Here is a 26,273-nt window from a genome sequence, read left to right as displayed (position 1 = left end):
GCTTTGGGGACCGGCTTTTTTCACTCAGCACAAGGCCCTTGAAAGCCATCCAAGTTGTAGGTATCAGTAATGTGCTATGGTGTGGATGAATGATGGATAATTTTTGAAACAGAATAGTCTAGCATGCTTTTCACATCCTTTTTGCTACAGTGTTTGGTTTGCAGATGGCAGTTTCAGTTTCTCCGGGGCCTGGAGCATTGCTGTGGCTTTAGCCAAGGGTGCAGGGGCGGTGTGCACACAGAGGGCACCTGGGCTACGTTCTTGTTGTCCCTTCAAGAACCAGGGCAAGGAGGAAACATCCAGGAGGCTTTCAGATACTAGTTCCAAGGATGATTCTCAACTTCTTTCATGGAGACAAGTCGTGTCTCCTTGAGGGGCTGGAGCAGATGACGGGCCCCTTCACAAGTCCTACAACACCCCAGGAAAGCTGCTGTGAACAATCAGCGGTCCACTGGGTAGAGTCGGAACAGGCCCGTTAAGGGGGCAGACGGCCTGGGGCAGAGGCCTAGGTCCTAATTCAGGTCTTGGCCAAGCCACTAAGCTGTCTGTACTTTGGTTTTTTACCTGTTCTTAGGTGAGGAGAGCAGATTTTAGATAGGTTCTAAGATTTCTTCCCACTATAATTCCATGGATTCAAGTTGGCAAAAGCATCCCGAGTTCTAGAGATGCCTGCAGTCAGGAAGTCATAATGATATCTTATATTCTTTAATATGAAAATTAGGCCAGGGAGAGCCCCACTTTGCAGGGGAGGGGAGAAGGTTATAACTTTTCAATCTACCAAGGAAATAATAAGAGAGAAATGTCACACAGGATCCTTTACATATTATATTACTATCTGCATTTAGATTTCATGGTCTAGCCCAGAATCATAATTCACATAACAGCGAAACTCATTTCCCAGGGTCCGGGTGTGTTTTGGAATAAACTTGCACATCTTCACACCAAGAAGTTTTGCTGCCTCTTCTTCCATGACAGCACCTGAAGGGAACAAACCCAGTGAACCCAAAGCCTGAAATCCCAACCACAGTGCCATCGCCAGTGGTGAAGGGATTCTCGACTAGAATATGTGTAGTAAATTGACAATATCATTCAACAAATACAGGGGAAGGCCAATTCTTTATATCCCTTTTTACTTTCTTCAACACGTTTGCAAATTACCTACTTTTTTCCCTTTTTCATTTAATAAATGGTTTTCCTACCTCTGCAAAACTGAGACACTTAGAAAATTTTAGAAATAAAGTTATATTCCACAAAGTAACATAAGGAAAGTAAATAATTACTAAGAACTAGTGTTTTCTAGTTTTGAGCCAAGAACCGCCCCCACCCCAGCCCCCCTTCTCAGTACTACCTGACCTTGTAAACTCATGGGAGCACATTCACACCAGCTTTTGGCTGAGCGCTCCCATGTCTCACCCACTGCCTGGCACATGGCCACCGCTCTGGACATGGCCCTGGGGGCCTCGGAGCACCTCTCTCGCGACACCCCATCACAGGAAGCGCTTCCCCAGCCAGCCCAGGCCAGAGACCCTGGGCTCATCCCGGATTCTTCCCTTCTCCCCACGTTCTGAGCACAGTGAGCTCTTCCACCTTAATCTCAAAGTGTATCTTTACTCCACACCCCGCCCTCCCTTCTACTGCCACACCTCGTCCCCAACCACAGTCTCAGCTGGACACATCCTCGCGGGGGGCCTGCTTCCACTCCCGCCCTAAAGCCCTTTCAGCACAAAGTGAAAGCGCACTTCTTTAGGCCAACTGGGTCCTGTCAGTTGGGGGCTGCCACCTTGAAAGGCCAGTCCCAACACGGGCCATCCACCTGTAGGGGCCCTCTCACCCCTCCCTCGGCTTCAGCCGTACTCCCTGCACCTGTGCTGCACCGGGCGGTGCTCCCCGCATCCCTCCAAGAACCAGGGAGAGGAGGAAAACTTCAGGGGGCTCTCAGACACTGGTTCCTGGAATTACAACCTCTTCCCATTGCCCCCACCCAGGGGGCCGCCCCTTGAGGTCTCCACTGGAACGTTTCTCCTCCAGGAGCCCTCCAACCCCATCTTAAGGGCACCCATCAATCTCAGTGCCCACCCCGCCCTTTTCTGATTCTTTCACTACACTTGCCAGAATTGGTCATTCATCTCTTCCTTCTGTTCTGTTACAGTTTTTAACCTATCCCCTAAAACTAAAAGGTATGTTCCCTGAGGTCAGAGCGCCAGCCTGTCAGCTGAAACAAATGGCTAGCAAACAACAGCTGAATTAATAAGCCTTAAGTAAACATGACTTGGGAGAACCACAGTCACCTTCTTGACAATTCTCCAACACAACGGAGAACAGACTCCCTGCAGCTCCAGGTCCCTGCCCAGCTCAGCCTGAGGGGCCTCAGCAGCCCAAGCGGCACCCCGGGGCCTGGACAGCAGCCCCCCAACATAGCTGACCAGGAGTTAATGTGCTAGTTCTCCACCAACCCTCTGAATATCCACCTTCAGGAAGTACATAACTCTCACCAGTAAGAAAACTCTTCTGCTGATTAAATAAATCTAATCCAATGTCTAGCTCTGTAACCCTAGGCAATTCATTTTAACATTATTGATTCCACGTTTCTCTTTCATCAAGTGTAGAGGCTGGATCAAATACTGCTACTATTCCTGATGAGGAGTAAAAATCACACAGCCCACTCACCAAGGGCCAGACCCCACTTTATGTGTATCATATCACTTAATACCAGTAACGCTGAAAGGCAGGTAGTATTACCAGTCCCAGTTTACAGATAAGGAAACCCGGGCACAGAGAGGTTATGCAACTTGTGTAGGGTCACACAGTAGGTGGATTCAGGCTTTGGGTTCTGAGATCTCTTCCAACTCCTGAAACCTAAGGCTGGAATATCCCGTCATCAATGTTCCTGAGACGCACAATCAGGCACCTACCTGTGCACAGCAGAATCTTGCCCTGAGTCAGATACTTGATGGTTTCTGATGTTTTTCTGAGACACTCCTTGGAAAGGTAGGGGGGATCTGCTATTACGATGTCAAAACTATGTGCAGCAATTTTTTCAGGTAAATCCAATGGATTATTGTAATCATAGAAGATAAACTCCTCTCCGTATATAGCAAATCTTTTGTCATATTCAAAGATGTATACAGAAAAGTCTTCTCTGTGTAGGGCTCTCAGTTTCTGGTAAACACTGGGGGCGCTCACACAGGCTATTCTAGAAAACAAAAGGAACAGACTCATGAAGATCTTTAATGGACAGCTTATGGTGTTAAGTAACAACTACTTCTCTAAGAAAATACAGGCCCTTGCATTCTGATTTTAATCAGAGTGCAAGCTAATGTAAAGGCAGTAAATTTCGAGAGAAAACTATACTACCTCACTTTCAAGGAATCTGGTGTTTAAAAATCCTGCAACTCATAATTTTAAGGTATGAAAGAATAACCGTGCTTTTTTATAGTAAAAAATGTAAGACATTAGGAACACATTAGGAAGAAAGTTAGATAGCCCAAGGCTTAAATTTGCTTATTATTTTCATGTTGGTCCTTGTTTTGACATTTATTTCCAATACTTTTAGTCTCAAATTAAGTATTTTGAAGTTACTTTGTAATATTCATAATCTAGAGAGGAAAACCCCAAATGATTGCCTCAATAACTTGTTTTCCACAGATACTCTAAAATTCAACCTCAGTGCAGACAAGCTACTTTGAATTTCTGCTTCTTTTTTGTGTAAAGAAATAAAAAAATCTGTTTCATTATAAGCAATCCCTAGATTACGAATGGGTAGTGCTCCAACATTTAACTTAAAAACCAACTACTAAAAAGCTAGAAGTAACCTAAATATTGAATTACTGAGCTGAATATCTATTAAACATCTATTAAATGGAATACTATGTAGTCATTACCCTGCAAGAAGTGTAAACCATGCCTTTTTTATTATTATTATTAGTTTCAGAGGTAGAATTTAGTGATTCATCAGTTGCATATAACACCCAGTGCTCATTACATCATGTGCCCTCCTTTTTTTTTTAAGATTTTATTTATTTATTTGAGAGAGAGAGAGAACATGAGGGGGGGAGGGTCAGAGGGAGAAGTAGACTCCCTGCTGAGCAGGGAGCCTGACGTGGGACTCGATCCCGGGACTCCAGGATCATGACCTGAACCGAAGGCAGTTGCTTAACCAATTGAGCCACCCGGGCGCCCATCATCACGTGCCCTCCTTAATGCCTGTCACCCGGTAACCCCATCCCCCAACCCCCCTCCCCTCCAGCAACCCTCAGTTTGTTTTCTAGAGTCCAGTGTCTCATGGTTTGTCTCCCTCTCAATTTTCATCTGATTTTATTTTTCCCACCCTGCCCCTATGTTCATCTGTTCTTTCTTAAATTCCACATGAGTGAAATCATATGGTATTTGTCTTTCTCTGACTTATTTTGCTTAGCATAATACCCTCTAGCTCTATCCATGTCGTTGCAAATGGCAAGATTTCATTCTTTTGATGGCTGCATAATATTCCATTGTATATAGGGGCGCCTGGGTGGCTCAATAGTTAAGCATCTGCCTTTGGCTCAGGTCATGATCCCAGGGTCCTGGGATCGAGGCCCACATTGGGCTCCCTGCTCCACGGGAAGCCTGCTTCTCCCTCTCCCACTCTCCCTGCTTGTGTTCCTGTTCCCACTATCTCTCTGTCAAATAAATACAAATTAAAAAAAAAATATTCCATTGTATATATATATACCACATCTTCTTTGTCCATTCAACTGTTTTGTTTCTTTCCTGCTTTGTCAAAGATTAGTTGACCATAGAGTTGATGGTCCATTTCTGGATTCTTTATTCTGTTCCATTGATCTATGTGTCTGTTTTTGTGCCAGTACCACACTGTTGGCTTTGTAATAGAGCTTGAAGTCTGGAATTGTGATGCCTCCAGCTTTAGTTTTCAACATTCCTTTGGCTATTCAGTGTCTTTTGTGGTTCTACACAAATTTTAGGATTATTTGAGTCAGCTCTATGAAAAATGCTGTTGGTATTTTGATAGGGATTGCATTGAATGTGTAGATTGCTTTGGGTAGCATAGACATTTTAACAGTATTTGTTCTTCCCATCCATGACCATGGAATGTTTTTCCATTTCTTTTTTTTTTTTTAAATATTTTTTTTAATTTTATTTATTTATTTCAGAGAGAGAGAGAATGAGAGACAGAAAGCACGAGAGGGAAGAGGGTCAGAGGGAGAAGCAGATTCCCTGCTGAGCAGGGAGCCCGATGTGGGACTCGATCCCGGGACTCCAGGATCATGACCTGAGCCGAAGGCAGTCGCTTAACCAACTGAGCCACCCAGGCGCCCTGTTTTTCCATTTCTTTATGTCCTCCTCAATTTCTTTCATAAGTGTTCTATAGTTTTCAGAGTACAGATCCTGTAACTCTTTGGTTCGGCTTATTCCTAGGTATCTTATGGTTTTTGGTACAATTGTAAATGGGATCAATTCTTTGATTTCTCTTTCTTTTGCCTCATTGTTAGTGTATAGAAATGACTGACGTCTGTGCCTTGATTTTATATCCTGTGACTTTGCTGAATTCCTGTACGGTTCTAGCAAGTTTTGGGTGGAGTCTTTGGGGTTTTCTACATAGAGTATCACGTTGTCTACACAGAGTGAAAGATTTTCTTTGCATTTTAGATGCCTTTTATTTCTTTTTGTTGTCTGATTGCTGAGGCTAGGACTTCCAGTACTATGTTGAACAACAGAAACCAAGCTTCCTAGGGTATAAGAACATATGCTTACAGATGCACTGGTGGTCTCCGGGAGATGCATAGAGCCAGAGACCACCGCCTCATGGAAGGGAACCAAGGCCCTGGAGGTTGACTTTTTCCTCAATCCTCTTTGTAACTTTTAGATTTTCATCATTTATATCATCATACAAAAAAGTATTCCTTTTAAAAATTAGACACAGCTTTAAAACTGTGAGATACATTTCTGAATAGAGACCGTGTGCCATGTACCAGTTGGGTTCCTGTGCCCAGCTAAAAAGGCTTCTCAGCCCCAGTGCACTTGAAGCATGTGATACACCCCGGTGATGTCACACACTTCTGTGAGAAACATGCATGTCCCAGCCCGGACAGACAAGGGCCACCAGAGCCCCCAGCCCAGGCTGCTGCCAGAGCTCTGGGGGGCAGAGAGAGGCAGAGGACGGAACGATGTCCTCATTGTGCTCAAAGATAACAAGCAGCGAGCCCGGCTCAGATGCGCAATGCAAGTATCTTCTGAGAAAGAGGGTGAGATACAGGTAGCTTCAGACAATCAAAATTTGAGAGTTTGTCACCAGCAGATCTCCACATGAAATTCCAAAGCTGTACTTAGGGCAGAAGGAAAGTGGTCTGGGGTGCAAGAGGGACTGAGAGCGGAATGGCGATAAACTTGGGGGAGACGGTGTTGTTTATCCTGCAGGAGCCCCAGCTCTGCCACTCACCAGTGGGTGACCTTCCACAGGAGACACTATCTGGGGGGCCTTGGAGTCTCTCTTTACAATGGGGAGTATAATGGAGCATCAAACAGGATGACCCCCCGTAAAGCATGTATACGGTGGACAGGGCACACAGTAAGGGCTCAATAAATGCTATCGTTATTATTAATGTGGCATATTATGACACAGCTCCTAAAAATACTGAAGATGCCTTTCAGAAAAAATAAAAAACTTCCTGCAGAGCCCTTACATTTACGGAAAAAAGTATGTGTAAAAACACTGTCATTAAGAAAAACCTAATAAATATCTACATATAATTTAAAAGAAAAAGAACAGCAAAATGAAAAACTTAGAGACTTCCAGTTAAAGATGGCAGATATAACACACTCATTTACATTTGCTCCCTCATGAAGGCCTACTAAATAAAACAAGTACAATTTCGTTTTGTTGCTTAAGCATAAACTGCCAAGAGCAAAGAGAACTCGAGAGAAGACCCAAAACTACAAAAACCAACCAACCAACCAACCAAACAAAAACCCCTTAAGAAGCAGAAAAGCACATGGATGGGGGGATTTGGCTCAGCAGACCCAAGAAACCAAGTCCTAAACTGGCGGCCAGGTAAGCTGAGAAGCAACCTGCTTTACATGAGAGCACCCCAAAGGCTCAGGAAGCTACACAACCAGGTAACTCAAGAAGTGGAGGTGAAGGTGGGGCTAAAAACAGGAGGACTCACTGAAAGGTCTATTTAATAAAGAAGAAACTCGTTCCCAGGATTCTCTTCCCTATCCCAAGCCTACACAACTGTGGCAGAAACCTTTCCCCAGGGGCGCCTGGGTGGCTCAGTCGTTAAGCGTCTGCCTTCGGCTCAGGTCATGATCCCAGAGTCCTGGAATCGAGCCCCGCATCGGGCTCCCTGCTCTGCAGGAGGCCTGCTTCTCCCTCTGCCACTCCCCCTGCTTGTGCTCCCTCTCTCGCTGTGTCTCTCTCTGTCAAATAAATAAAATCTTTAAAAAAAAAAAAAAAAAAAAAAGAAAGCTTTCCCCAAACTGAAGGGCCTGAGTTAAGAGAATGAAAGGGTTTCCCCCCAGTACAGGAGATGAAAGTGTCACAGCAAGACACACCAAGGACTGGGACTAAGGGAAAACCCTGAGCTTGCAGTGGGCAGGTTTCCTACAAGGAATCAGAAAGGCATTGGGTTTCTCACAGCACCTAGGGAAACTTGGAGGCAGTGAGGCAATGCCCTCAAAACCTAGAAGAGATACCCAACAACACAATCACGGTCAAGGGGAAGGACAGAATAAAAAAGCTTGCAGATATGAAAGGTTTAAACGTTTCCCTCAGGTGTACCTTTTCTGCGGAAGCTATCGAAGGATGTACCAACCAAGATAAGGCTGTAAACTAAGAATTGGGGTACAGGAAACAGGAATCCAGAACAAAAGAGAGGTAAAAGGGCTCTGGTGAAGGGAGACACCAAGGTAAGACCAGTAGCAAAGCTAGAAATCAACTAGTCCAGATAAGAGCAGCTTGTAAAGTCTCAGAAATAACTTTTTTCATGGAGTTGAAACATGTCTGAATTAATGGATAGGAGGTTCACATAACTGGAGGAGAGGTTGAGAGTTAATTTGTGATATGAACATAGACTAAAATGTAAGAATTACTATCTTCAGGAAAATGAAAAGTCATACAGAAAAGGAAGAGTATAAGGCTCAGCTGTAAGGAACATTTGTGGTGGCATAATATAAAACCCTATTCTCACCAAAATTAGGATATAAATCTATCAGAAGTGTAGACAGAAAGCATGCATACGTGTGGAGTACAAGAGAGAGAGCTAAATCCTAACACTCCATAGTGAGAAGTCAAGAAATAATGTCCACAAATGACAGACAGATCAAGAAGTGCCAATATAAACATGTATTCAGAAATATGGTTGTAAATACCCAACGCATCCACTGAAAGGGAGCACAGGGGGAGGGAGGCACAGAAGGGGGCAATAAGCGACTGGTTTGTTGTTTTTTTTGAACAAGCCTTGTAGTACCATTTGACTTTAAATATTGTGCATACAAAATTCTGATGAAAATAAAAACTGGAGTAACAAAACAGAAAACCTGTATTCTTTTTCTTTTTAATTTTTTTAAAGTAATCTCTACACCCAGTGTGGGGCTTGAACTTACAACCCTGAGAACAAGAGTTGCATGCTCCACCAAATGAACCAGCCAGGCACCTAGAAAACCTGTATTCTTAAAACTTCAAAAGTCAAACATTAAGATTTTTTTTTCTTTTAAAGCAAACTCTAGGGTTATAAAGGTAAGAAACAGGTTAGAAAACATTGAAATAAAGAACATAGGTAGGACATCTTACAAGTGGATTTCTGTGTGTCCCTAAACTCAGGCCTGGAGCAGATCTTAATCCATCATGTTCTACAAACCATGGCTGACCACTTTTGCAGATTAGGGTTCACGCTTCTTACAAACCATTGCTCAACTAGGAAGGACATTTCAAATATTACTTTAGATCAGAAGACGAAAAAGACAGCAACTCTGGATCTCACCTGCCACCTTCTCCAGCAGCTGCAATCGCTTCCTTCGCAAGCTGCAAAGCGGTTTCCTGACTGTACCAAAACTGGCTCAGCTGCTGGAACAGAGCAATGAGTCGAAATCATTTTGGAACCGTCAAAAATTTGTCCTTTTAATTTATGTCTACCATACTGGTGTGCATATTTTTTACAAGTTTTTTTATAAATTAATTATTCTTTAAAATTATTTTAAATTAACAGAAGGCTCTAAGTAATTCCTAGAATCTAGGTACTGAGCATCAGGGGCTGCTGACATCACAAAAGGAGACAACCAGTCAGTATTGCTGCTGATGGAAGAACACACTCCCACCTTTGTGTGCCTCTTGCCCAAAAAACTGAACCTGAATCTGATTAAGCTTCTAGATTCAACTACCAATTAGCATAATCACAAATATGGAAGATAGAAGAACATGTTAACCAACACCACAGGATGACGGCAGCAAAACCCAGTCTGTGATCCTGAGTTACTTGTTCTTCCCTCAGTGGGTAAGTTGTTTGTCATCTTGCTCTTTCTCTTTATGCTGATTAATGACTTTCTTTTAACTTTCTAGTGATCCTTAATTATCCACTTACTTAATATATAAAAGGGGTAAAATTTTAATGGAAAAAGTAGATTCCTCTGCAATGGAAAAGGCCCATTTCTCCAATAGGCCTCCTCTGAAATGGCAGGGCTGGGAGCAAGTGGTGGGAGTAGACGAGTGTGCTGCCAGTGTATGCTGATAGCTCTCAAATCCAGCTTTAAAAATGTCTCCAAAACATATGATCGTTTCAATAAATGCAAAAAGAAGAGCATTTAACAAAATTCAACACTGCTTCAGGATTAAAAAAAAACTCATGAGGCTTCTGGGTGGCTCAGTGTTAAGCGTCTGCCTTTGGCTCAGGTCAGGTCCTGGGATCAAGTCCTGCATTGGGCTCCCTGCTCAGCGGGAAGCCTGCTTCTCCCTCTGCCTGCCACTCCCCCTGCCTTGCTCTTTCTCTGACAAATAAACAAATAAAATCTTAAAAAAACAAAAACTCTTAGAAAATTAGGAATAGTGGGGAACTTCTTTAAACTGATAAAGGGCATCTAAGAAAAAAACCAACAGCCTTAAAAAATGAAAGATCTGGGCTCCTGGGTGGCTCAGTCGTTAAGGGTCTGCCTTCGGCTCAGGTCATGATCCCAGGGTCCTGGGACTGAGCCCCACATCGGGCTCCCTACTCGGTGGGAAGCCTGCTTCTCCCTCTCCCTGCCCCCGCTTGTGTTCCCTCTCTCACTGTGTCTCTCTCTGTCAAATAAATAAAGAAAATCTTAAAAAAAAACAAAAATGAAAGATCTATTTTTTCCCCATAAGAAAAAAGTAAAGAATGTCTGCTTTGAACATTCTTTTTTTTTTTTTTTAAAGATTTTATTTATCCCGTCCCCTCCCCATATAATTGTAACCTGTTTTGGTTAAACTCATTGTCAATGTTCAATGTGGGTCTTCCATTTCCTTCTAGTATGTTACCTTTTCTTTTTCCTAGACTTAATACATGTATCATTTGCTTGTTTCTTTGAGCCCACCTCTAATTCTTCCAACATTCTCTGGCAGCCTTGGGGAAGCAGTGCATGGGAGGTCAATGCCATGAGACTTGCCATTTCTAAAATGTTTTTTATTTTATCTTCATGTTTGATTGATAGCTCAGCTGAGTACAGAATTCTAGGCTGAACAAAATTTTACTCCAAATACTGAAGACACTGCTCCACTTTTTTCTAGTTTCTAATAAAGCTATCAAGAAGTGCAGTGTGACTCATCCTGAGACTTTGTAGGTGGCCTGCTTTTCCTCTGGAAGGTTCTAAGATCTTGTCACCTGCATACAGAATTTTCACAGTGAAGTAACCATGTGTCTTAGTAAGGATCTGCAGTTCTAGAAATTTTCTAATATTAATCTTTGAAGATTTCCTCCCCCCCTTTGTTTTCTGTTCTATATTTCTAACTCCAATCAGTTAAATATTGAGCCTCCTGGATTTATCCTCTAGTTTTATAATGTTTTCTTTCCAATACTTGCATCATTCTCTTTTTTTTTGGTTCCTAGGAAATTTTCTCAATTCGATAAATCAAACCAAAGAAAGTGTCAAAATTATAAAAATACTTAATTCTTAAGTATTGGGATTAGGAAAAACTTATTTTTGTGTCCATATTTTTATATATTTTCTACAACAACCATGGATTACTTTAGAATCAGAAAAAAACACACAGTGCTTCAAACATTAAGCAGGGGGGAAAGAAAAAGAAAAATGAGGTACTTCAAGTCTCTGACATTTACTACATACAGAAGCATCAAACCAGAAAACAAAGACACATAAAGAAGGGAAATTGTGAGAAAGAGGCTTTTGTGTAGGTAGAATATTTAGTGTAAATGTAAAGAAATATATTTATCAGTTTCAAACAGATGGTAAATAGGAGAATTTTATACAACTTAAGAGATCCAAACTTGACACAAAATGTAAAAGGCTATTAAAAAAAAAAAAAGGCATACAAAAGATTCCTTCTAGTTCCAAAGTGACAGAGAGAGACATCCATTATTGAGGGGTGTGCACAGACAGAAAACCCAAACTTCATCTATTTCTCAACTATCTCCTTCAAAATTTTAAATTGCCAGGTTCCAGCTCAGGTTGGTTTTCCTCATTTTTTTTCTCTTTTAATTCCTATTTTTATTTAGACCATAAAAATATAATTAAAATACATTCTATGCACTAGAAATTATTAATATCTTCTTTAGAACTCCCTCTCCTCTTTTTTTTTTTTTTGCATGTTTAAGTTTAGCTACCCCATTTGCTGCAATGATATATTTTACCCCTTCCACAAGGATGCTGGGCTCCATAAAAACCAACAGAAACCATCTGTATACAAGAAGGAAGCACAAGTATGTTGGTCATAAATGAACATGCTGTTTCCTTATCTGAAAAGTCCCCTTGTGTGACCACCAACTAACCAGGAAAATCTACATTTATACAGTCTTAAATAATCATGGACTGCTTTTTGTCTTAGCTCCCCAGACAGGCTATCAGTTCCTGAGAGGCAGATGAGACAAACATGAGTGTGAAGTGGGATGCAGACAAACACAGGGCAGGTCGGAGAGGTGCGGACCAGTACGGACAGATGCAGACAAGTGCATACAGGTACAGACAGATGCGGACCGGTGTGGACAGGTATGGACAGGTACAGATGAGGACAGGTGTGGGCAGGTGCAGACAGGTACGGACAGATGCAGACAGGTGTGGACAGGTATGGACAGGTGCGGACAGACGCGGACAGACGCAGACAGGTGCAGACAGGTACGGACAGATGTGGACAGGTATAGACAGGTGCGGACAGGTACGGACAGATATAGACAGGTATGGAATCAGTGCTGCACCCATACTTCCTGAGAGATGTGGAATGCATTTACTTACCCAGTTCTCTTCTATTATTCCAATGTTATATTTATCATCTCTGCCTGGGTCACTTTGTTGCTTCTGCTCAGCATAAAATTCCTGGAGGGCTGCTAAGGTGTGGGAAGACAGCCGGGGGATATCGTCATCATCAGAGTCACTCATTTCACAAATTGTCTATAACCTGCAAATAAATAAGCAAAGGTGTTGTGGGGTATTTTTCCCTTTCCCATCAAATAACAATTTAGAAATTTTTTTATCTCACAGCAAGGAGCCAAACTGGAAGTGGGTTTTATAAGAGAAACTCATATTTAAAATTTCTGAGCTCAAACATCTACAGAGGTCTCCTATTGAACTACAGCTCAATAAATGCAGGCTTTTCCTTTACATGTATTCAGTTTTTACAAATGAGATTCTTGCATTTTATTTTATTATGTTATGTTAGTCACCATACATTACATCATTAGTTTTTGATGTAGTGTTCCATGAGTCGTTGTTTTCGTATAGCACCCAGTGCTCCATTCAATACGTGCCCTCCTTAATACCCATCACCGGGCTAACTCATCCCCCCCTCCCCTTTAGAACCCTTAGTTTGTTTCTCAGAGTCCATAGTCTCTCATGGTTCGTCTCCCCCTCCGATATCCCCCCCTTCATTTTTCCCTTCCTGCTATCTTCTTCTTTTGAGATTCTTGCATTTTTAAGACTCCTGGCAGAATGAATTTTTTTTTAAAGATTTTATTTATTTATTTGACAGAGAGAGACACAGCGAGAGAACACAAGCAGGGGGAGTGGGGGAGAGAGAAGCAGGCTTCCCGTGGAGCAGGGAGCCCGATGCGGGACTCCATCCAGGACCCTGGGATCATGACCCGAGCTGAAGGCAGATGCTTAAGGACTGAGCCACCGAGGTGCCCCAGAATGAAGTTTTTACCATAAATATCTAAAGACATTCTGCTTTCTTCTGGTACCCCAAATGCCATATGTGCACACTTCACTGTAGATCCCCTGAATCAGAGACCATTCCAAATTTGAATGTCACCGTTCAGGTGATCTAAGGCTCAGGGGTGTTATTGATAGGGTAAGTGAAGGACAGTTAAAGGAGGGGAATAGAAAGAGGTATGGAAATTTAAAGGAATGACAAGGAGAATGGGAAGAAGTAAAACACAGGGAGGGAGAGAAGGAAGGGGTCTTGCAGGAACTGATGGCCAGGCCAATCACTTCTTGTGGTACCACTGGAATTAGCCAGACTGAGTTTAAGACACAGCCCTGGTCCAGACAGCAAAGTCTCCCCAAGACTCCTGACCACTCCAAGTTCGGGGGGTTCCCAAAACTACCCTCATGTTCAGTAATTTGCTAGAAGGATTCACAGAACACCACTCACAGCAGCTGTACTCAAGATGCATTTAATCCAGGGAAAGGATACAAATCAGAGCCAGCCAAAGGGAGAGATGCACAGGGCAGCGTCCAGAAGAGTTCCAAACAGGAAGCTCCCAGTACCCTCAGGATGCATGTCCCTCCTGGCACAGATGTGGGACAATATGCATGGGGTCCTGCCAACCAGGGAAGTTCTGCAGAGTTTCAGTGTCCAGCTATTAAGGCTTCACTATGTTGGTATGAGTGACTGAATGATGGCCCACCTGGCTGAAGTCAGTCTCCAGCTCCCCCAACCAGGAGGTAGGGTTGATAAGGCCTGAGGGCCCTCCATAAATAACAAAGACCTTCCCACAACTTGGGAAAGTTTAAGTGTTAACAGGTTACCTCCCAAGAGCCGTGGCAAAGGCCAAACCTCTCTTTGAGGTCAAATTCCTTACTACACAGTACCAAACATGTTTTTAAGTCGAAAGTTATCTAAGAGCATAAAACCAGCATCCTATTTGCTTTTTAAAACATGTCTGCAGTGTACAGCAAGTGATGTGTTGAAAGTCAGCAAAGATTATTCAATAGCTTCATCACGTTGCTCCCTTCCTCCTCCAAGGCCTATGGGGGTGTATCTGATTGACAATCTTGGCCTCCTGCCTACGCCGCCAAGGGCAGCTGGTAAAACAGCATTCGAAACTGGCAAATTCCCCAGGCTTATAGCAAAAGGGTTCAATATATGCTGAGCTGCCATTTAAAATGAGAAATGCCGGGGCGCCTGGGTGGTGCAGTCAGTTAATCGGCTCAGGTCATGATCTCAGAGTCCTGGGATCCAGCCCCCTGTCGGGCTCCACACTCAGCATGGAGTCTACTTGAGATTCACTCTCCCCTCTGCCCCTTCCACTCATGCTCTCTCTCTCTCAATAAATTTTTTTTTTAAATTGAAATGCCTGCTAAATGCTGCTTTTGTTCTCCTTTTCAAAATCAAAGAGCTAGCCATTCTACCTATGATCCAAAAAACAACCAAAAAACAAAAACTAAAACCAAAAAACAAAAACAAAAAAACACCTAAAAAACTTGTATATACCAACTACTGACAAACTAATGTATTTTCATGAAGTACAAATAGCTTGTTGATTCCTTCTTTCCTTTCTTCATCAAAGACTCATCTGTAAAAGCTTGTTAATAAAACATCTGGTCACACAAATTAATCTAGAAATATAAATACGCCCTCTATGAACAAGCAATTTCCCTTCTAGGAAGAGAAGGAGCAAAACAAAGGTATAAACACGATGACAGATTTATATAAAGTTCAAAAACAAATAAAATTAAATTATTTAAAGAAGCACATCAACCTATATTTATCAAAGATAGACTAATTTTGTTACCAAACCTTCCCAAAGAGAAGACTCGAGGCTGAGCAAATTCACTGATGAGTTCTGTCAAACATTTAAAGAAGAAATGTTGATAATTTTATCATCCAGAAAATAGAGGAGAAAGGAATACTTCCCAACTTGTTTAATGAAGCCAGATTAAATCTAACATGGAAACGTGTCAGTACATAACCTGGTTCAATTCCTGATCAGATATTGAGGGTGATCAGATATCAGAGGCAGAGAGGGGTGGTGGTTTCCGGTGAAACTGATTTAGCAAGATTCTTGCTAAAACTAGATTTTACAAAGAAGTGCCCAGATGGGCCTAGAAGATTCAGGAGCCTGACTCAAGTTTGATTGAGCAAATAATCTTAGCTATAGGAAACTGCGGCCGGCAGGACAAATTAGGCCTGTGGCTTGTTTCTGCAAACCAAATTATTGGGAAAACAGCCACACCCTTTGGTTTACATATGGCTTATAGTAGTTTTTATGATAAGCCTAAAATATTTACTACCTGGTCTTTTACAGAAAGTTTGCTGACTCCTAGTTTAACAATTTAAAAGAGAAAAGCCATATGATCATTTGCATGGATACTACAAAAGCATTTGACAAAATTCAACATCCATTCATGTTAAAAACTGAGCAAACTAGGTATAAAAGCAAACTTCAGTCTGAAAAAGGGAACCCACAAAACACATAAGCTTCATACTTTTCCTAGTGGTGAAACACTGAATGCTTTCTCTCTATGCTCATGAACAAGGGAAGGATATTCACTGTCACCACTTTCATTTAACATTATCCTGGCCTTTCCAGTTAATTCAAGGAGGCAAACAAACAAACAAAAAACAAAAAACAAGCAAGCATAAAGATTGGAAAGGAAGAAATGTCCCTATTTGTAGACATGATTATTCACAGAGAAAATCCTAAGGAAACACTACTCTCATCCAGGTGATCAAGGTCAACATCAATAGTGATAATTCATTATCAGTGGCATGTAGCCTTGATATGTGGTGATGAAAACAGCACTTCACCTCCATGGTCTTCCCCCCAAAAAACACATAATCCCAGTGTAAGCATGACTGAAAATCAGACAAACTCCAATTAAGAGTCATCAAAAACAAAAGAAACACAATAGATAGTCACTGCCAAGATGTTAATAATAGGGGAAACTGGGTATAGGTATAGAGGAACTCACTGCACAATCTTCACAATTTTTCTGTAAACTTAAAACCATTCTATGATAAAGTTTATTTTTAGAAAATTTTAAGTAAGCATAACCAACTTCAACAACAAAAACTACTAGAATAAGTGAGTTTATCGAAGTCTCAGAGTACAAGATCAATACAGAAAAATAAATTGCATTTCTGTATTCTAGCAGCAAATAAATGGAACTTAAAAGCAATTTCCCAAAAATAGCATAAAAAATACACGTATATTTATCATAAAGACTGTAAGACCTTGATACTGAAAATTCCAAAGCACTGCTGAAAGAAATCAGAGAAGACCTAAGTAAAAGGAGAGACATACCATGCTCATGAACTAGAAGAATTAGTATTATTAAGGAGTCAATTCTCCCCAGATTGATCAATACATTCAATATATCCAATCGGGGTGTGTGTGTGTGTTTGCATGCGCCTGCGCGCATGTGTGAGTTTAAACTAGAAACTGACATACTGGTTCTAAAATTTATTTAAACATTCATTCACTGAAGGACATTAAGATTGCTTCCAGTTTTTGGCTATTATGAATAAAGTACTATGAACAGCTGTGTACAGTTTTATTTTTTTCAGACTAAAGCTTTGTTTATATAAACATCAGACAAATCACAGCACTAAACCATTTATCAATATTTTGATTAGCTTCTATAACCTCAGTATGAGAAACAAATGGCCAAAATAAGAGTGGACAAATAAAACAAGTAAACTGAAAGAATGGAAATGCTGATGAGAATGTAGGGATATTGGTACTCTAAGTTGGTTAATAATTTAAGTTGGTATAATCTCCTTTTGGAAAGAATCATATATTCTAGATATAAGGATATTCCTACTTTCTGACCCAATTCTCATTTCTAAACTTCATATTTTGAAATGTTTACAGATTCACAGGAAGTTGCAAAACTAATACACAGAGGTCCAAGTATCCCTCATCTATTTTTTTTTTCTCATTCTAACAACTTAAAATCAGGACATGACTTTAAAATGAGGGTGTGTAAGTTTAATTGTGGGCATGTTTTCTTAAAGTGATAGTATTATCATCCATGGCGTCTTAGATTTGATGAAATATAGTTATCACTGTAACAACTGTAGGCAATGTAGTGAATCATCCATGCAGCAGAACCACCATTTTATAGCCTCAACATAAAGGGGTCAGAAAGAGGTGAGGCTGTTCTGGGAGTTGACAATGTCTAAGTGGTATCCATGGGAATGAATGGTGAAAAAGGATGTGAATAAAGTTATTAGAGGATTCTGGGAAGACTATCTCCATACCTAGATAGCTGTACTGGCACAGTCTATCTGATGTAACTATTTTAGAACTCTAGAGTTTATTCAAAGGCTTGCAACTTCCAAAGGAAGGCTCAAGTTACGGTTAATTTCAGTCAGTTTTGGCACTTAGCTCAGCAGTGGCTACCCATCCCCCACTCCTTATTCCTGTGTCAGGAAGCTGTGCACATGATTCTGTTTTGTGTTTGGTCTTAACATATCGAGGTGACTGAGTGAGGACATGGAGAGATCAATGCCATTACAAGAAGTGTTTACTATTCACAGTTCCCCTAGAAATGAGAGGCACGGTGCCCCAAGAAGGGCCACACAAAAGTTGTCACATGTGGGGACAAGAAAGCAGAGAGAGACCTGGAACTCTATCTTTACTGCTAAGATGGGTGGAAAGGATTAGGTGGGGATGTCTCCTTTGGGCACAGAGTAAAAACACATACTCTACAGTGTGTGTTTGGGAGGTTTGTGATATGACCTTGATGGGCCCATGAAAGCTGGTTTGCAGGGAAGATGTAAACAACTCTGGCCACTAGTTTGGCCCTGTAATTACCTGATGCCAGATAAACAAATACAAAACCTAAGAACACACAATTACAAAGTCCCAGGGGCAGTGTGTATGCAATTTGTGGGAAACAAGGTAGAGAATAAGGACTGTGTCCTTCAAATATTGGGGACACTAATATGTGTTGTGATCACTAACTGCTGCTTCTGCTCCTGGAGGCACAGACAGAGTCAGGCAGCCATATGGCAAGGCTCCCACTGCTGACATTACCTTCCACCTCCAGCTGAAGAAACTCTGAGAGGATTTAAAGGGCCAGCAGTTCTTTCTTCGCTTTATTTTTCTCTTTTTCTCCTTTTGGGAGCCAAACATTTAAGGACTAGATCATTATAAAAAGCAGCTGCGTATGGGAATTTAGAAAGTCACTTACAGTCTTCCCAGGAAGAGGTGGAGGCTCAGAAAAAAACCTGAGAAGACCTTAAGTTTCTACCTCAGACTGATACTCAGCACAGACCGCCCTCCAACATCAAACCCCCAAATAATAAACAGAATAATAAAAATCAGCAAATCTTTAGGAAGGGGGAGAATCTGATTTCCAGAGTTACCAAATTATTAGATTCAAATATACAGTTTTCAACAACTAAAAATCACAAGGCATACGAAGAAACTGGAAAGTATAGCCCATTCCAAGGAAAAATGTAAATCAACAGAAATCATCCCTGAGAAAGACTGGATGGTGGACCTACTAGACAAAGACTTTAAAACATGCTAAAAGAACTAAAGGAAGATATGGGAAAAGCTAAGAAAATGATGTATGAACAAAATGGAAATATCAAGAGATAGAAAACATAAAAAGAAACCAAAAGAGAATTCTGGAGCTAAGAATTACAATTACTGAAATGAAAAATTCACTAGAGGAATTCAAAAGCAGATTAGACAGAAGAATCAGCAAACTTGAAGATAAGAAAATTAGAATTACTAAGTTTGAGGAAAAGAAAGAAAGAAAAAAAAAGACTGAAGAAAAGTGAACAAAACCTAAGGGCATACTCTCAAGTAGACCAAAATACACACTGTGGGAGTCTCAGAAAGAGAAAAGAAAGGGACAAAGCAATTATTTGAAGAAATAATGGCTGAAAACTTCCCAAATTAGGTGAAATATAGAACTATAAACGTCCAAGAAGCTTAATGACCTCCTTAGTAGAATAAGCTCAAAACACCCACAGATTACAATAAAACTATCAAAAGCCAAAAACAGAATCTTCAAAGCACCAAGAGAGGGTACTTGTCACATAAAAGGGACCACCAATAAGATCATTAGATTTCTCATCAGAAACTTTGGAGGCTAGAAAGGAGTGGACTGATATACTCAAAGTACTGAATAGAAAAAAAAAAAAATCAACCAACAACCCTATATCTGATGAAAATGTCCTTCAAAAGTGAGGGAGAAATTAAGACATTCACTGATAAACAAAAGCTGAGGGAGTTCGTTACCACTAGACCTGCCCTGCAAAAATTGGTAAAGTGAGTCCTGTAGTTAAAATGAAAGTATACTAGACAGTGACTCAAAGCCATATGTAGAAATAAAGATCTCAGAAAGGTAAATATATGGGCAATTGTAAAAGCTAGTATTATTGTAACTTCAATTTGTAACTCTGTTTTTTTTTTTTTACATGATTTAAGAGAGCAATACCCAAGTGTCTATCAACAGATGAATGGATATACATACAAAGGAATATTATTCAGCCTTAAAAAGGAAAGAAATTCTGACACATGTTACAATATATAATGAACCTTGAGGACATTATACTAAGTGAAAAAAGTTACAAAAAAAACAAATACTCTGATTCCACTGATACAAGGTACCTAGAGTTGTCAAATTCATAAAGACAGAAAGTGGAATGGTGGTTGCTGGGGGATGGGAGAAATGGGAAGTTGTTTAATGTTTATATAGTTTCAGTTTTCAAGATGAAAAGAGTTCTGGAGGGTGGCCTGGGTGGCTCAGTCATTAAGCGTCTGCCTTCGGCTCAGGTCATGATCCCAGGGTCCTGGGATCGAGTCCCACATCGGGCTCCTTGCTCCGCGGGAAGCCTGCTTCTCCCTCTCCCACTCCCCCTGCTTGTGTTCCCTCTCTCGCTGTCTCTCTCTCTGTCAAATAAATAAATAAAATCTTTAAAAAAAAAAAAAAAGAAAAGAGTTCTGGACATGGATGGTGGCAACTGTCACACAACAGTGTGAATGTATTAACACTACTGAATTGGACACTTAAAAATGGTTAAGATCGTAAATTCTATGTTACATGTATATTATCAAAATAAAAATATTGGGGGAAAATGTTATTAGAGTGGATATCAATGGGCTGTTAAGGTAAGGCAATTAGATTGTTGTCATGACTCTGGTTATTACAGGCTTCCCTGAAGAAGTGATATTTACACTAGGATCTAAAGAATAAGTTCTCCCATAGGCAAAGAAAGGAAAAAAGAGTATTGAAGGTAGAGGAAACAGCCTTCCCATCAAGTGGTTGATAAAAGAACTGATGCATTATACAGTTTCAAGTAAATTAGGAATAATCTCAAAAGAATTCCCTACTAATTCTTTGTGAACAATGTTCAAAATGAACTAATTTGAATTTTGTTGTTTTATAGTTTTGTTTATATTTGAGAATTTTTTTTTTTTAAGATTTTATTTATTTGACAGAGAGAGACACATGAGAGAGGGAACACAAGCAGGGGGAGTGGGAGAGGGAGAAGCAGGCTTCCTGCGGAGCAGGGAGCCCGATGTGGGGCTCGATCCCAGGACCCTGGGATCATGACCTGAGCCGAAGGCAGACGCTTAACGACTGAGCCACCCAAGCACCCCAAGAATGTGTTAAGTTCTATAGTTGTGGAACAATTAAAAGCAGGATGAGTTATTTGACTTTGAGGTTATAATTTAGAATAAAAATAACTTAAATCAACATAGAGGTGTCTGCAGCAGTCCCACTGAGCAATGGTATGAAGGCTTTGAACGAGCAACTTTAGTTTACTGCAGAAAGCACAATGAGGGCACCTGGGTCGCTCAGTTGGTTAAGCAACTGCCTTCAGCTCAGGTCATGATCCTGGAGACCTAGGATCGAGTCCCACATCAGGCTCCCTGCTCAGCTGGGAGCCTGCTTCTCCCTCTGACCCTCCCCCTTCTCGTGCTCTCTCTCATTCTCTCTCTCTCTCAAATAAATAAATTAAAAAAAAAAAAGCACAATGAATAAATTTTTAGGAAAACGGACCAGGAACTATCAGGCTGGAGAATTTCCAGCTGGAAATTCCAAAGATTAGTGTGTTGTGCATGCCGAACAGAGAAAGACTAAGAAAATATAGCAAACTGATCTGCAACCTACTAAAAAGGTCTCATTTTGGTTTGGTTTCAGGATTAAGAGTTCCTTTCATTCAGGAAAAGAATCAGGCAACTATTAAAATCCAAGGTCTCCTGGCAGAGTTGAAGTGTACAACCAGTTCCTGATCAAAGCTACACCATGATACTGTCTAGAAGAGGTAAAGGACAAAAAGTATGTGTGTTAATGTATGTGTGTACATATATGTGTGTGTGTGTGCGCATGTCCATGTACATTCATATAGGCACATGTACACACATATATCCCTGATACAGACAAGAAAATTTGAATTTTTATTAGTACTAAGCACTTTCCACAGCTCCATCTGTAGAGAAGGGCTTTCAAACTGCAGCTTGAAATAAAACCTGAAAACCATAAGAAGAAACCAGTTGATGTTAAATACAAAATAAAGAATTCCAAAAAGCAGTTAAGAAAACTGTCTACTTTCACAGCTGTAAAAGGCAATTATACCCCAATCTGTATTTTAGCATGAATTTTGTCCCAAAATAAAATTTTATCTTAAAGCTGACCAAATCCATTCATTTGGTAATCATTTATTGAGGTATTGCCTTGTACTTGGCAGTGTTCTTGGTGATGGAAATCAAAGTCCCAGTCCTCCTGGAGCCTATATTCCAGTGAGGCACAGGCTACAAGCAATAGAAATAAAATGTTTTGGATGATGGTAAGATCAATGGAGAAACATGTGGAGAATGGAGGGGGCTGCAATTTTAGCAATCATAGACAGATTCCTACCTTATTAGAGTTCAAGACTGCATCACTTGTTAAATGGGAAAAACTTAAATCTGCTTATGTAATAAACATTGCTACAGACTAAATGAACTTTAGTTTCAACATACTAACTTTTTTACTTAAGTCACTACTTCATATCTTTAGCGTTGTTTAAAAATTTTCTAAGTGGGGGCGCCTGGGTAGCTCAGTAGTTAAGCGTCTGCCTTCGCTCAGGTCATGATCCCAGAGTCCTGGGATGGCCCTCTGCATCAGGCTCCCCGTTCGGAAGGAAGCCTGCTTCTCCCTCTCCCACTCCCCGTGCTTGTGTTCCCTCTCTCACTGTGTCTCTGTCAAATAAATAAATAAAATCTTTAAAAAAATTTTTTTATTTTTTTATTTAAGAATTTTTAAAAGATTTTATTTATTTGACAGAGACACAGTGAGAGAGGGAACACAAGCACGGGGAGTGGGAGAGGAGGAAGCAGGCTTCCCGCGGAGCAGGGAGCCCGATGCAGGGCTCAATCCCAGGACCCTGGGATCATGACCTGAGCCAAAGGCAAACCGTTAATGACTGCGCCACCCAGGAGCCCCCAAAATAAAAATTTTCTAAGTGGGTTTATGAAATTGATGTGAAAGAGATTTTCAAGTCCAGAAGAGTTGGGAAGTGCTATGTCATATTATTATTAAACTGATGCTAAGCCTTATATGGCTCATACATGAGATCAGTGGTTCTCATAGATTTTGCATGCCCCCCCCCTCGGCCGCCTGCCCCAGAAGGGGAACATCTGGCAATGTATGGAGACATTTCTGGTTGTCAGAACTGGGGAGGGTGCCACTGGTATCTAGTGGGTAGAGACCAGGAATGCTGGCAAATACAAGACAACCCTCCACAAGAAGGAACTATCTGGCCCCAAATTTCTACAGTGTCACGGTTGAGAAATAAGACAAATGAATGTGATAATGTGGTGAGCCCTCTATTAGAAAAGCACCATTCACCACCATTTAGTGCAATGGGATCAGAATGAAGAGCATGTGTGGGCAGAGAATAGAAGTGAAACAGCAGGTGGCACTTTAACTTGGCCTTGCGGAGAAGAAAAGATGAAGAGTGAGGACTGCAGAAGGAACAGCATGAGCAAAGGGCTGGACACATTAATGTGCAGCATCAGCAGGCTCCTAATGGACTGTGGTTACTTTCTATTTCTTTAAATAGTACTTAACTCAATATAACTAATGTAATCCTAAAAAGTAATGCCTAAATCCAATCACATTTCAAATGTATAAAATTCAATTTCCGGGGTGCCTGGGTAGCTCAGTTGGTTAAGCGACTGCCTTCGGCTCAGGTCATGATCCTGGAGTTCCTGCATCGGGCTCCCTGCTCAGCAGGGAGTCTGCTTCTCCCTCTGACCCTCCCCCCTCTCATGCTCTATCTCATTCTCTCAAATAAATAAATTCTTTAAAATGAAATAAAATAAAATTTCCATATATCAAACTTACTAAAGCAAGCCACTCCCTCCCCCACTGTATAAATTCACACAGTATCATATTGCCGTCTGCAAGTTATTTTGGTCGGGGCAGCGTGATTCAGTGGAAAGAGCATTAACCTGGGACTCATCCCAGACTCCTGAGTAAATGGGTGGGGGGTGTGGAAGGAGGGAAGGGAAACCTGAGGTCGTTTGTGAAGCTCCCTCTGCAAATGGGTAAGAACGGCTTAGATGTTTCCTAAATAGTTTTGCATATTGCCCTAGACTCTACCCTTAATCCCATTTACTGTCAGAAAAGGGTCATAACCTTTCATTTTCATCTTTGCATCTGTAGTTACCCCTGCCTAAAATGCTTTCTTCCCTCTCATTTTCCAAAATTCTATTTATCCTATTTTAAAAAATTAACTTTAAAAAAAGTAAGGTAAAGTTTACCTACAGTTTAATACAGATCATAAACATACAACACGATGAACTGCTTTGTATACCTCCACGTAACCACAACCCCTGTCAAGATATTCTTCTGGTCTTAACCATCCTCCCCTTTCCCCCCGGAAAGTGTCCCCCACCCCAGCTAGGTCCCTTACTATGATCCCTGTACCACTAAGACGCTACTGCCCTTCTGCACCGCCAAGTTTCCCGTCTCCCCTGGGGAACTGGGGCCTGATCTACTGCACTTTACACCCCGCGCCCAGCAGACCTGCCTCCTAACGCCCCAGGAGACAAGTGTGGAGGCTCGAACGTCCGGGGCAAAGAAGTAAAGGGCAGTAGGCCCAGTCCCGTTTCTGATCGGAGGGGAGTTCTCAAGCTGCTCTGGCCTGAGGGTTAACTCTTCCCCGCGCCTGGACTGCCTAAGCCCCGGTCGTGCGGACCCTCCCGGGCCGGGTCTCACACAACAGCAACCAGGTTCCCCTCCCGGCTCGGCTGCAGCTCTCCTCCCATCCCCAGACACCACTAACTGAAACCCCTCCTCCTTTACTGCACTGGAGAAAGAGTGACAAACAGAGTAAGAACCACAACCGATTCCGAAGCCTCTGAACAGCGCGGAAACTACCCCACCTTGGCGCCCGGGATCGTCCACTCACAAACCACGCGTGCTCAGTCACCCAGAGCTACAACAGTGGGTGGTGCCAGCCTGTGCCGCGTTCGCGCATGCGCACACCCTCCCACCCGGGGGCACTTCCGGAAGGCGGGGGAATGCAGTTTCCTCCAAGCATTCAAGTCCCGCTCTAGAAGTCCGCCAAGTGCTCACTCCTGATTGGAATTCCTCTATCTTATAAATTACCTCCAAGAATGGTGGCAATAGACAAAATTTAAGGTTTTAGATTCCCTTCAAGTGAAACGTATTCCAAGTAGCTTTTGCACTTGAAACTAGATGTACATTTCACAAATATAAATTCAAACCTCTATCTAGTTTACCCAATCTTAATAGAGGAATTTAGAAAATTTCTTTTAAATTTAAAGAAGTGGAGGAATTAAGACATTAAATTGAAGCTTTGCAATACTGACAGGATTAGAAAAACTCAAACCCTGCACTTTGGCCAGATTTCCTCCTCGATAGGATTTGCCTACCTACCCAAACTTAATGTGGTTAAAGAAGTCGAGGCCATATGCATTTTTCATTTTGGGGTTAGCTGCAAAGAATGCAAGAGATATAAATGAGTGCAAGATCTGATTGGAGAATAGATGACGTAGACAGTTGTCTTCATGCTGAAGTATGACCAGCTACTAATTTGGCAAACAATGTAATTATGAGGCAACAACATTCTCCATGAAAATGATGGATACTTTTTGGTCAGCTGACTCGCCAGGAGTCTTTCAGAGCCTTCAGCGTTGAGTGCGTTCAATATGAGACATCTAGCACACAGTATTTACCATCTAATAGGCATTTACTGTAAGAAGGGATTCCCTTCCACCTTCGCTGTTACCAAAGCATGAGGTATTTTTCCATTCCCCAAGGCAATCTATGTTATGTTCCTACCTTCCTTTCCTTTATCAATTTTATGATCTTGCTAAGTTTTATATATTCTGAATAGCTTTAAATCCTTTTTGGGATGAGGATATAAATGAAGTGCTCAGCTGCCAAATGATGCTGTTCAATAGTTCATAAAAGAGGTTTACAACTTTGTGGGTACCATAATTTCTGTTTTAAATAGTTTGCAGGTCTATAACAACTCATGCTTTATTTACTTTGAATGCTCTGAACTGATGACAAATCTATTAAACAATATTTCAAAATCAGATGTAACTTAGTAAAGGGGCTGGAAAGAAAATGTGTAAAACTAAGAAATCAATAACATAAACTAAGAAACAATAACCAACTTTTATGGCAGTACATTTTTACAGAGGTAGTGTTTCATACATACGAGACTGCCTTGGCTTATAAATTAACAGGAAAGTTTATGCTAAAGCAAATTATTTTTGGTTTGAAACATCTTTTTAAGCTTTCAAAGTTTCAATTGCTTTCATAACATCTGAGACACAAGTTACCTTCATGTAATGTGTACGACTACATGTTTTTATAAAGTGACCTAGATGTCAGGAAGTTCATATAATTGTACCTCCACCAAGAGTGCTGACTGCCCAGACAGC

At 41.2% G+C, this 26,273-nt stretch overlaps 1 protein-coding gene and 1 long non-coding RNA gene across 3 annotated transcripts in view; one reads left to right on the top strand and one right to left on the bottom strand.

Annotated features, from left to right (window-relative positions):
* Positions 1-689: 689 nt before the first annotated feature.
* On the bottom strand, positions 690-24,794 carry EEF1AKMT1 (EEF1A lysine methyltransferase 1). 2 transcript variants are annotated; one of them, XM_025875206.2, is made up of 5 exons: positions 24,741-24,794; positions 12,415-12,577; positions 8,979-9,061; positions 2,913-3,193; positions 690-978 (listed from the first exon to the last, which is right to left on the bottom strand). In XM_025875206.2, exons 2-5 carry the CDS (start codon positions 12,556-12,558, stop codon positions 842-844), a joined length of 645 nt encoding a protein of 214 aa, XP_025730991.1. In that variant the 5' UTR covers positions 12,559-12,577; positions 24,741-24,794; the 3' UTR covers positions 690-841. The 2 variants fall into 2 exon arrangements, with proteins under 2 accessions (XP_025730991.1, XP_025730992.1); XM_025875207.2 differs by having other exon boundaries at positions 8,979-9,058.
* The window catches only part of LOC112826863 (uncharacterized), a 37,642-nt gene continuing 20,666 nt past the window's right edge, over positions 9,298-26,273 (top strand). Inside the window, exons 1-2 of the long non-coding RNA XR_003209067.2 lie at positions 9,298-9,488; positions 21,511-21,634. This is a non-coding gene — a long non-coding RNA (uncharacterized lncRNA). The remainder of the gene's footprint in view (positions 9,489-21,510; positions 21,635-26,273) is intronic.

Source organism: Callorhinus ursinus, unplaced genomic scaffold, assembly GCF_003265705.2.
Source record: "Callorhinus ursinus isolate GAN/ISIS: 27379988/994484 unplaced genomic scaffold, GSC_fseal_2.0 scaffold7, whole genome shotgun sequence".
In the NCBI taxonomy this organism is placed as follows: domain Eukaryota; kingdom Metazoa; phylum Chordata; class Mammalia; order Carnivora; family Otariidae; genus Callorhinus; species Callorhinus ursinus.
Note: the sequence above shows the minus strand (reverse complement) of the source record. Positions and strands in the feature narration are given on the sequence as shown.